Raw genomic sequence first — 12987 nt, 5'->3', positions numbered from 1 at the left:
TGAAAATTGGAATATCAAAGTTTTTGGTTGTATTGATGAAAAAATAAAATCTTTCGAAACAAAAATAAATTGTATTGATTTTGTATCTAACTCGCACTTGTTAACTAACAATGAAATGCAGGAAAGGAGGGAAGCCCAACTTGAATTATGGGCTTGGCTAAAAAGGAGAGAAACTTATTGGGCCCAAAGTTCTAGGGCTAAGTGGATCAAAGATGAAGATAAGAACAGTAAGATTCTTTCACTCTATTGCCTCCTTCATACCCAGGAAGAATGCTATTGACCGATTGATCATTGATGGCCATGTTGTTGAGAAGCAAGAAGATTAGGGACGGAAAAATGATATATTTTATGAATCTAATTGCTCATTGTTCCATACCCCCATTTCCGAATTTCTAGATCCGCCACTGATTTTATGTATACACCAGATTATTTATAATGTCAATTAATTGAAAATGGGTGGACTACATTTAATTGCAAATGTTGAAGTAACTTGAAGATTAACCTTACAAAACCTGGAATGAATGAACAAAAATTTTCATTTCACTATAACAACTAAGTAATTGTACAAGAAGGTATTACATACCAAGAAAGAAGAAAAGAATGAAAGAAGCAAAATCCCAAAATAGAAATAGAAATAGAAATAAAAATTAAAAATTAAAAAAATCAACAAAGCCTCATCATCCTTAAAGTACACAAAATGCCCAAATATAGTAAGGTTTCAAAACTTTGAGCTTCTGGCTTCTGGAGAGGGCTCCTCATCTTTGTTGCAATTCTCACTACCTCTATTTTGTCTTTTCATTTTTTTTTTTTTACCATATTTACATTCTTCTATCAAGTATACCATATTATTAACACTCCCAAACAATCCAAAAATGTTGTCATTGTTTTTTTTTTTTTTGGTTGAGGTGATCAGAAAGTTGAGATACACCTTCTATGACGAGGTTTAGTGAGTTTTTTTTGTTTAGTTTCCTCTTTCCAAACTTGACCAATATCTTGTGCAATTTTCATGGCATCAAAAGAAGCACCAGCAAGCCCTCTCCTTGTAAACCCAACTGCATACAGTCCACTTTTTCCCTTCCATCCACATGGAAATGGAGTTTTTGGAAATCCATTTTTGTTAAAGAATTCTCCTTCCTGTTAACAAAATCAACCAAAACTATTATTAGTACATTATATTCATCACTATCCAATTTTTTTTTTTAAAAAAACAGAGGAATAAAATCAATGCAGAGGAATTTGTTTCTAACCTGAAGCCAAGAAGGCACATTGCTGCGGTAACCAGTAGCTAAAATCACTGAATCAACCTCCATTTTTTCGCCATCGATAAGCTCGACGCCATTAAAATTCAAGCATTTGATTCCAGATACAACTTTGATATCTCCTGATCGAATTCTAGACAAAGCACCAATGTCCAAAACAGGAGTCTTTCCTTCCTTGTTCTTTAGCTCAAGTGGCCCAGCTTTCGGTCTTTTTAGTCCGTACTTTCGCATGTCACCAAGCATAAACCAGGCGAAAAACAGCATTATCTTGTCTACTAACCAAAGAGGGAGCCACTTCATTAGTATCATTGCCAGCTCGAACGTCGATCTTCCCATGATTTCCCTAGGAAGAATATGAACCTGGTACACAATAAGTTCATAACTTCGTTTAGTATTACTATTCATATATTCATAAAGTAACATAAACTGTTATATTTTTTTGTTACGACTGTAACATATATATGGTCAAAATTTTCTAACTTACCGAGCTACGACAGACCATAATTGGTTCCGCATTGTGGTTCGAGAGATCGAGTGAGACCTCCATACCAGAGTTTCCACACCCAACTACTAGGACTTTCTTGCCTACGTATTCCTCACCAGACTTGTACTCACTAGAGTGGATCACCTTCCCGCCGAAGTGTGCTAGCCCGTCAATGTCGGGCATAACACACTCGGCGTTTTCTCCGGTGGCCACTACGAGCCATCGGCAGACGTACTCGACCTCGGCTTGGCCCGAGGTCTTAACCCGCCAAAGCCCGAAAGTAGGGTCGTACTTGGCGGATTGAACACACTCGTTAAAATGTGGGTTGATCTCAAAATGTTTAGCGTAGGACTCAAGGTAGTTAATAAACTGTTTTTTGGTAGGGTACTCAGGGAAAGACTCAGGGAAAGGCATTTTAGGTAATTGACAGAATTGTTTAGGAAGGTGGAGTTTAAGTCTATCGTAAGTGCGTTTTTGCCAAAGGGAGGCAATGCAATCAGCTCTTTCTAGGACTACAAAGGGTACCCCTTGTTCCCTAAGACATGCCCCTACGGCGAGGCCCGATGGGCCTGCGCCGACAATCACCGGGCCGTTAACCCATACTGATCGACGGGATAAAAGATCTTCTTCATTGCCTGATGATGTTAAATTGAACATTTGATCCATTTTGTGTTTTTTTTTTGGTGTGTATGTTTTGCTAGAGAAAATAGAGTTAAGTGTAGTTTGTATGAATTATGATGAGAGAAATGTGTTGTGTTGATGTTGTTGTTGTTGGAATGAGGTGGGTAGGGGGTTTATATAGGGAATTATTAGAGGAGAGAGAAAGCATGTGAGTAAGTGAGAGAGTGAGAGAGTGAGAGTCAGAAATCATGAGCTTCTTTTAGAAATATATATTTTTATTCAAGGAAAACTTTTATATTTTTATTCTCTTCTGACTTAAAAAGGGTATAATTTCTTGTTAAAGAAATTATATTTTATTTAACTTTTTTATTTATTTATTTTGGGGGGTACTTCTTGGTAATCTACGAGAATATGACGGCTTTTAATACATTCTCTTTCTTTCTATCTGTAGTAGCTATTGCAAAGGAGGGTGGCGGATGGTGGGATTCTCCAAATTACTAATACATACTTATTAATTCATTTGATGTGTATAGGAAAACGAGTAATGCATATTCTCCAATTGAAGTTTCCCACTTAAACTCCACGTACTTTAAGAATCGAACACGTTATTAAGAATCGTCTACAATGCTAATACAAAATGATAGATTATCATATACTAAAACAAAAATATCTATAATAGATACCAGACATTTTTTTTTTTCACCCAGTTCACTCTTCAGGCTATATCCGGATCGAGACCAAGTTCGAGCTAGTTAGGTTCCATCCCTCTCCCAAGGGCGTTGCGGGTAGAACTGAACACGGGTCCGTCCTACCAAAGCTAGTCCTCATCACCACTGGGCCAACACTTACTTGATAGATATCAAACATTGTCAAAAAAAGCTTAAACCTAATTGCATACGAAACATTATGAACTACATGTATAAAGTCTATAGGCTCTATTTGGTAGACTAAGGATTGATTTTTTTTTTGTTTTGTTTTTTTTTTTTTTGAGAGAAATTGAGGATTGAAAATAAATTAGAGGTTTTGACTAGTTTTAGAAGATTGACAGGTGATCAGATTCTCTAATGTTTTTGTCTTGACAAAACATGCTATAAAGTTGGTGGTCGGAGGAAGCTTTTTGGTGCGAGAGGATTGGTCGAGTTGAGGTATATATATTGTAAATACAATGATCAAGTTTCAGCTATTTATCAAACACTTTGTTATATTAGCTAATAAGTGATAATAGTCAAATCAATTAATAAACAATCAATTATGAGCTAACGACCACGAGTTATATGCCAACACAAGACCATCCTTTATTTTGAAGAATTACCTTTCTTCATCTTCAATTCAAAATGGTTGTTGTAATATCTTGCTTAATTATCATATGAAAAGGGCCTAATCAGATTATATAAGTGTGTACCTTGATTTCATCTCTCCTCTATCTTTTTCTGCAACATTTCATCCATTGTCTTATAATCTACTCACATTGTACTTTTGCAATACTCACATAATCCATTGCGATTGTCATTTGTGATTTATATGTAAGGAAGAATACAGTCAAATGTAATAATATTGTTATATTCGTGCATATAGTATCTACTGATTGTAAATATGCGAATGATTAAAGTTGTACTTGTACCGTTTACGTTGCATGAAATTCAAAATATACAGATTAAATTAAAACATACGAGATAATTATATTACTAAAGCTATTCGCTAAGGAGGATAATTTCTAACAGAGGATTGTTAAACATCGCCCATAAATTACTTAAAATCGCCCAAAATATATTTTTATAGTCCAATTTACCCTTTCCTTTTTTCTACACTACCCACCACCCCCACCACCAACCTTCTGCCATTTTACCTTCTCTTTTCCCCACCACCCCACCACCACGTACCTTCCCACTATCACCGTCGTCGCACACTGCAGCCACCTCGCAGCGAATTTTTTTTAAATTGTAGAACGTCCCAGCAGGACGTTCACCCCATGGGCTGATCGTTCTGGCCGGACGATCGCCCCATGGGTTGAACGTCCTGCCGGGACGTTCTACAATTTAAAAAAATTTCGCGACGTGAACAGTGAAGTGAAGGTAAGGGTGGGTGAGGGTGGTGGTACGTAAACAGTGAAGGAGAGAGAGAGAGGGGTAATTTCAGTGGAGGAGTGAGGTGGGTGGGTGGTGGTGGAGTGAGGTGCGTGGGTGGTGGTGGAAGGCAGGAGGTGAGGGAGATGGTGGTGGTGGAAGGCAGGAGGTGGAGTGGATGGTGTTGATTTACGAAAAAAATAAGGAAGGTTATAAATGTAATTTCATTGTTTTTTTTTTAGCGATTTTAAGTAATTGTTGGGCGACGTATAGAAGTTCAGTTTCTAACATAATCTAAAAGAGGACAAAATGGTAAGATTATATACTTCAACATGATCCACATTTATGAATGGAGGTATTATGTACTCCGTTCCCATACTCTCAAACAATAAATTTAATGTGATGTAAACATCATGTGATGTAACAAGAAATTCTACTAGTTGTACTTAACAAAGTCAAAATTGTTTAACTATCCATCCAATTGATCATATCCACATTGAATTCCAGAATTATCTTAGTTAAGTTTGATCGTTTTCATTTTCATATATACCAATCTATAAATTGGACTAGGAGTGAATCGAGGAAGCTAAGAATGGAGAAGAATAGGAGTACAAAGTATTTAAAATATATATATACATGTCACATTCATCAATCTATTTTATCTATTTATGGTAGGGCAAGTATAAGAGCTGTGATGAAGGCCCCATTGAGAATCCATAATAATTCCCCAAAACGGGAAACGATTAACGTTGAAGTAGTAGTACTGCAAACTTTAGTGATAGCTTAGGTGGAATGGGAGACTAGGGCCTAGGACCAGATTGCTCACGTGGGGGGAGTGGATTATCCCAGTGGATAATTTTTGGATTGAGGACCACGAAAGAAAAAATTTACACTATAGATGTTAACTACTTTTAGTTAGTCCAAAAGATTTATTAGAGGTCTTTTGTTTTTTCCTCTTCATAAACAAATGAGTTTAAGTCAATATTGAGTCAAGTAATTAATCTATCTCGTCTACCGACTATCTATAGGTTTTATATCCTCATGGACCATTTGGAAAGAGAGAAATTATATCATTTTTAACAATTAAACGAACAACGAACAATCATTATCGGATTTTCCATAAAGCAAAATTCATGCATATTGAATGGTCTCTTAGGACCATTATTGATCGATTTTATTCTACAGGTTCCCCTTTTTCCACTTCCAACTCCAGCTCCACCTCACTGCTTTCAGCTCAACCTCGGCTCATCCAAGTAGCATGGTCCTCTCCACCACCATTTTTCCACAAACTTATTTTCGATGGATTAGTGCAACTCCTCCGCTTCTATTAGGGTTATAATATGCATCTCACATGACTCCCTGCTCAAAGCATGTGCATACAACTTAGGAACTGGTCAAGTCTATATAGCTGAAGCTGTGGGACTTGAAAAGGTATTCTTCTAGCCATACAAGAAGGTATAACGCATCTCCACATAGAAGACAACAACCTACTAGTCAATAACGCTTCTAAGGAAGATGATCACCACCATGGCAGATTGTCAATCCAACATCTTTTAGATACGTTCTCTCAGTGGAGCATCCAACATATCTACAAGGAGGCTAACAAAATTGTTCAAACTCTGCTTTACATTCCACTATTGTATACGACATATTAGGAATACCAGGCGGAGGGTCTCTTGATAATCTTTTTTCTTACCTTTATAAAAAAAGTTAGATTTTATACTATCTAATCTACCATTTATATATATATAACTGGAAATGTGAAATTCCGATCATATTTTATTTCACTTTTATGAAATGTATGATTGTTTTTCAAACATTTTATAACAGTATAAAAGTTAAGATCAATAAGGAATAGGAAAACTGTTTCAAGATGAAAGATTTTTAGTCCTTAAAATGTACATGATGTTGTTACTAAAGTATGTCGATGTTTTAATGATTATTGCATTACTAATATACTATCCAAACATGTTCATATAAAAAGGAAAAAAAAGTGATCGACTTACGAATGAAGAGAGTTGATCTAAGAAGATGAAATCCTCCCACCGGGATTGATCTTCCTAATTAGGACCCTTTTTGGGACTTATATCCACCCCTTTCATTGTGTTATCTTATAAATATTAATCAATTCATTGAAAAAAGGTCATATCATGGAGTACATATCAATCCCTCTGTTTTTTTACTTTACTAACTTCAGTTTGAGAGAGAAACAATGACAAAGTACAAAAATATGAAAGAAAAACTGAAAAGGTGGAGAAAAAAACTGAAAAGGGTTAGAGAGAAGTAAAAACTGGGTTAAAATATTAAAAAGTGGATGATATGGGTGGAAAAAGAGGAGAAAGTAGACGTGACATATTATCAAAAATAGAAAAAACAACAATATGTAGATTAGAAAGAGACAGACCCAAAAAAAAAAAATTGTAGATTAAAAGAAAATGGAGGTAGTATAATTTATGGATAAAAATTGATCAGATCTTTACACGATTTGACAAGATGGGTGTAAATCAAATAGGGAAACGGGCTTTCTTTTTTCACAAATAATTATCTTTGGGGGCATGTTATCTCTGTGAGTTCATTGTCAAATGGTCATATCCTCACTCTTTTTCATCGAAATTTGAGTTGTTAATTAGGAGTTGGAAAGCTATAAAGTTAAATGTTCATATTCCATTTGAATCTTCCCAAAATTTCGAATGCACTATGAGAAACGTCCATTTGACTTTGACCCAATTATTCGTAATAGTAAATAATTAGTATTTCCTTTTATTATAAAAGCAACCCCAATTGTTAATAAGATCCCATTTATTGTTAAGATAACCTCATTCGTCAGAGGTAACCACATTTAATTATACGATTTAACTCCATTTACCATAAAAGTAACCTTATTAGTATCCTCTTTTGTTTATATAAGTCAAACTATTTATTTATAAGAGTAGTCCCCTTTTATTGTTATGTGTAATTTCAAAATATTATATGGGTAACCTCAATTATTTTTGGAGTAACTTCAATTAATTATATAAGTAACTTTATTTGATCTTATAAGTAACCCTCAGTAACCTCGGTTACTTTTATGTTTTAGATATTGCAACCAAGGTCATCTCCCCACACGCCGAGCAGAAAGGGATTTATCGGGGCAAAACAAGATGTTCTAGAAGAATTTGTGCAAAAGGGAAAGATTTGTGCACAAAGCTCAATTTGAAATGGACATTAATTTCTTACAACACACTTAATATTTTGGAAAGATTGAAGCTGGAGATGGCAATTTGGCTCAATAGCTTTTTAACACCTAATCAAAAGCTCAAATTCAGATAAATAATGAGTCAGATATGATCTTTTAAAAATGAGCTGACGAGCTGACACAGGTGGCCACACCGTGTGGTCAATCCCACAAAAAATGTGCTTTCTAGCTAGTATATATTATCAATGTGCTATCTTTAGGTAAAAATAAATTATGATCTATTAATTACATAACTTTAGAGATTAAGTCATGCAATATGATACTACTAGAATTTTTTGCACGCGATGCGTGCTTGAATTTTTTCCGAAACAGAAACTCGATTTTCTTCAGCATAAGAGCCAAAATTTGAACATTAGACATACAAAGTATAATTGTTTTTATTTGCAAAATTTGATTGGTTTAGTTTCTGTCACTTAAGACTCTCACCATTCTTTTTGTTTTTTTTTTTACTTTCCAAAGTTAAATTCTATGAACAAAATAGAAATTTTATTGAATTTATTTATGATTTCTAATATTATAATTTTTTAGTTGATTTTTGAATTAAGTACAGTACTTCATAAATTGTAAAGCAAGTGGACACTTTATTTCAAGTCAATTTTTTCATAGGTTGTAGTTTGTAAGTGAATTTTTAAGTTTTTATAAAGTTTCTCATTTTAGTGATTTGCATAACGTAAATTATGCAATTTTATGATTTTAGTTGACTTGTGAGTGATTGTTATAATTATATTTTTGGTATTTTTGTTTGAAGCCCTCTTTATTTGTAAGTGAATTCGTAATTTAGAATGAGAAGGGGGGCAAAATAGGCATTTCAAAAGAGGACACCATTGCTCCTCTCTTCCCTTATATAATAGAGATAGATCAAGCAATATAAAATTTAATTAAACAATTAATTTATGTGCATTTTTGGAATTTTGAAGGAGACATCTAGGCTAGTGAATATTATATTTATTTTGAAGGATACTAAATATTAAGTTTAAGTTACCTACAATTCACTTAAAATATTTAAAACCTCGCTGAAAAAAAAAAAAATCTGATAAGCTCACCAACATTATTTCTATATATACAAAAACACTAACATTATCTGATATCCAATTGGGGCAAAGGGTTTTATTATTTGTGAAGTGGACAAAATAAAATAAATCGTGCATATTATGAAAATAGCTTTCACCCTACCATTTAGACTCATACAATCGTTTTCTCCTAAAAATTCATTGGGATTGCGACTTTGCAAGGTTGTTTAGGTCCACAAAGCCCATTCCTATGCCAACTCAATTCTTTCAAACCACAAAACAAAATCTGCCATGTGTAGACCCCCGACCTCTTCTTTTATCTATTATTTTTCACTCTTGTTAATCATTTTATTCTTTTTCACTTATAATTATAGATTATAGATTGAAGTAGTGCTTCATACATTTTTGTCCTTTAACCTTTGCCAACTTCCGCATTATTTTCCACATATCTTCCTGATTCCAACTTCCAAACATAAGATTTCCTCAATTTATTAATTGAAACTGCAAATTAAATTCCTAGTAAGCTAAAGTTCCACTAATAATTAATAGTTTAACTAACTAGTGCACTTAAATACAAATATGGAGTATATTTTTATGATTATTACGTTTGTGGTTCATTGCACTTCCTTTTTGCCTTCTTCTTGGGTTTTTCTCACCTTTGTCCATTTTTATGATGCATGTACATCCCATGTACCTTCCTTATGCTGCTTTTCTTCCCTTTGATTGAGGGGCTACTACAAAATTAAAATAATAAAAAAGCATCTTTAATGAGATAATTATTCCTCTAATCTTCGTATATTTTCTTGAAATCCGACATATTTGTCTTTCATGAAAGTAGCTAAAAACATTAGATACTCCTTGTTGGTCGAGAATTAATAGTTATGTGCGAACATATGTAATTTCATAATATGAGCTGAAAAGGATATTATCTTCTCTAATTGCTAGAAAAAAGACACTAAAAAATTGTACAATAAACATGATGATGATAAAAAAAAAAAACAAGAAATAAACATTATAAAAAGAATTTACTTGGAAAACCAAACCACAAAATTACAAACCACAAAATTACACTAGGACTTTGAATCAATGTATGAGATGATATGATACAAAAGAATTCTTAATCTTTCTAGGTTTCTTTAACTATTGTGCTTCTTAACCTAGCTCTCTAGATCTAACCATTACTCTTAATTATGTGATTCCTAAGCCTCAAGTGGCCTAAACATGTATTTATAATAGGATACAAGTTAGCAACTAATTAAAATTGGTTCCTACGACAGTGTGTTTAGGTCATTTGTTACAAACAAACTTCGAATGCCTTCAGAAGAATTTGCCATCAAACCTCACGATCAAGTCGAACCATCTCCACAAACCCAACATTAATATGCATAATTGTCATTAATTGTCCCTACTTTTCTTACAAGAATATTAAAGTACTTAATTAAGTTAAGCTTTGAGATGAGTATAAAATTGATCCAACAATCAAGAAGGTTGTTTTCAAACATCAAATCATGTCATCATTATTTAAGATAGATTGAGACTATGTGACAACTAATTTTGAGTCGAGGAGATATATAACTATGATACCCAATTTTTTTATTGTTTACACATCACATGGGGATTGGTTGATTTTTCATAGTTTGTCTTGTTGTGCATGCGACCTTTTTCTGGTAAGAGACTATGACTAACTACTCGATATAATGCCCTATTAATTCGTGTTTTATTAGATTTCATTCAATCATTATGCAGTATAGGATACAAATACGAAAAAAATTGTTCTTTGTTACTCACATAATTCTTTATAGCAATTTGTAGTTCTTCCTTTAATGTTCATATATCGATCATTGTAATGATAAGTTATCATTATTAAAGAATAGTCAAATTTGTACAAAGCCTACAACTATATAATTATTTTGACATTCTTGCAATGGATAAAGGAGTTTGCGTAAATGGAAACTAAACACAAAGTAATATATATTTTATCTTGTCATTAGTCACCATTGTTTGCGAAGGGGTCTTGTTTGTCACAATATTCTCATCAGCAACCTAATTATTCCTCTTATAATTCATATATACATTTGCATTTTTAATCTTTTAAGGAGATTTTATTTTAATTTCTAACAAGATACCATGAGTCATAGAAGGTGATCGTCCAACAACAGGAAAATGTAATTTAAAAAATCAGTAGCAGCAACAAATTCATCTAACTACTCCTTGTTAAGCAGGATATATTCTATGTTTGAGACCAGCTCCACTGCATCAATATCATTATTCTTCCAATCCCCTGTACCTCGATTCTTTCTTGCAAGTGATTTAGCTTCCCTATTCCGATGTATAAATTGAACATCACTATTTTGACATTGATGATCTATACAACTTTAATCACAAATTTTTATAATGTAATGAGTCACTACCTAAGTTCTAACTCCTAAATGATATGATAAAGACTGTTTATATATGCAATAATAATGCAGTACCTTACCCAAGTAACTCCATAACGTATTAATGTTAAGTAAACACTAAATTATAATGTCACATGTCCAATTAGATGCAATATTTTGTGAGACATGCTCACTTTGGTAGGAGACAGATAATAGAGTATAGATCTATTTCTGGGGCCTCAACTATGAGCTTAACTTTTTGGTTGAGTTGGTCCTTTGATATGGTATCAGAGTGAGCGTGACAAAAAGGTCACAGGTTAGAATCTCATCTACCCCTCCTTTCTCAGTAGAATATTTAGCGCCAGGTATGAGGGAGGCCTATGTTGCATCCACTATACAAACTTGTTAAATTAGAAGAGAGAGAATAATATGATGTTATTATTGCTTGTTTAATATCATAAATATTACAACCCTTTATATAGAGAAACATAACATAAATTTAACCTAACACAACTTAACCTAATGGGCTATGGCCCAATACTCCTAACACCCCCCGCAATCGTAACGGCCGTAACACGAACGTTACGATTGGACAATCACAATTATTAGGAAAAAAAAAACTCAAATTCTTCAATTATTCTTCAAATCTTCAATTCTTGAAAGCTTCCCATCTGCAATTCTTCAATTCTTCAATGAACAAACCTCGTCTCAAGGTACAAGGAGAACCCATAAACCGTGTCTCACGACACACGGAGAGCCAAAACATGTCTCACAATCTGTTTTGAAACAGATCTGAAATTGAGACCTAAGAACCAATTTTTGTGAAAATTGTGATGGAATGATCATCATCACAGAAACAAAAGAACAAATATTTCGATGGTATCGATATTTTGAAGAAACTAGTCTGTATTGAAACAGATTTGAAGGAAAACCAAACAATAAACCTTAAAGCATTAAAAAAAAAATTAAGTCTCACATGAGACTTATTAATCAAGAGCAACCAACATCAAACTTTAAAACATTGAATTTATCTCAAGTTCACCGTAGCTTCCTCTGATTCAAACATTCTTTTTTTTTTTTTTTTTGATGCAGAGTAGTACAAAAAAAAAATAGCACAGCGGACAAATATCCTGCCGGTGGGGTTAATTAATCAGCCATCACCCACCGGCGGGAGAAAGAAGAAAAAAAATTGAGAGGAGCCCTAGATCTTAGGCTCCGATACCATGTTAAATTAGAAGAGAGAGAATAATATGATGTTATTATTGCTTGTTTAATATCATAAAGATTACAACCCTTTATATAGAGAAACATAACATAAATTTAACTTAACACAACTTAACCTAATGGGCTATGGCCCAATACTCCTAACACAAAGAACTTTTACGTCCGTGAGGGGCCGTGATAGAGTATAGATTTATTCCTGCGCCCTTGAGTTGCTCCTTTGACAACAGATAATATATGGCGGAACTTTGTAAAAATAACACCTAATTTTAAGTTGTGATCATCGATTAGATATTTTTTGTGAACAGTTTCGGGTTGCTTATTATTTATCAAAGAGTACTAGTAACATGCAAGGGTTTTGAGGGGTCTATCTTTTTTAATGTGTTGGCACCTTGCTCTGCAATATTAGTATTAAGCATGGGGTAATTCAAGTCAAGGAGGTGATTATTACCAACTCAAGTGTGGAAATTTAAAATTATTTTATCAGTAAATCACCGCCCATTGGACACTAGCCACAATCCTCAATTAGATTATTTTTTTATGAACCATAATTACCAAGATGTTAAACACAAACTTTAAACCCCAAAAGTCCAAGTTAATGGAGCATATTCAAGTGATGTAAAAACCACACTAATATGACTTAAACCAAATATTGCGAACAGCATGCATAAATAATGAACCATAATCACGCAGATTTGGGCGGGGATTTCTCCATC

General features: G+C 33.6%; 1 protein-coding gene across 1 annotated transcript; it reads right to left on the bottom strand.

Moving 5' to 3' along the window:
• Positions 1 to 518: 518 nt before the first annotated feature.
• Positions 519 to 2589, bottom strand: LOC104899336 (probable indole-3-pyruvate monooxygenase YUCCA5). The gene is made up of 3 exons (XM_010686508.3): positions 1744 to 2589; positions 1248 to 1619; positions 519 to 1134 (listed from the first exon to the last, which is right to left on the bottom strand). The coding sequence occupies exons 1-3, from the start codon at positions 2407 to 2409 to the stop codon at positions 910 to 912; spliced, it is 1263 nt and encodes a 420-aa protein (XP_010684810.2). The 5' UTR covers positions 2410 to 2589; the 3' UTR covers positions 519 to 909.
• Positions 2590 to 12987: the final 10398 nt, after the last annotated feature.

The sequence above is a fragment of the Beta vulgaris genome, chromosome 7 (assembly GCF_026745355.1).
Source record: "Beta vulgaris subsp. vulgaris cultivar EL10 chromosome 7, EL10.2, whole genome shotgun sequence".
NCBI classification, from domain to species: Eukaryota; Viridiplantae; Streptophyta; class Magnoliopsida; order Caryophyllales; family Amaranthaceae; genus Beta; species Beta vulgaris.
This window is presented reverse-complemented; position numbering and strand designations above follow the sequence as displayed.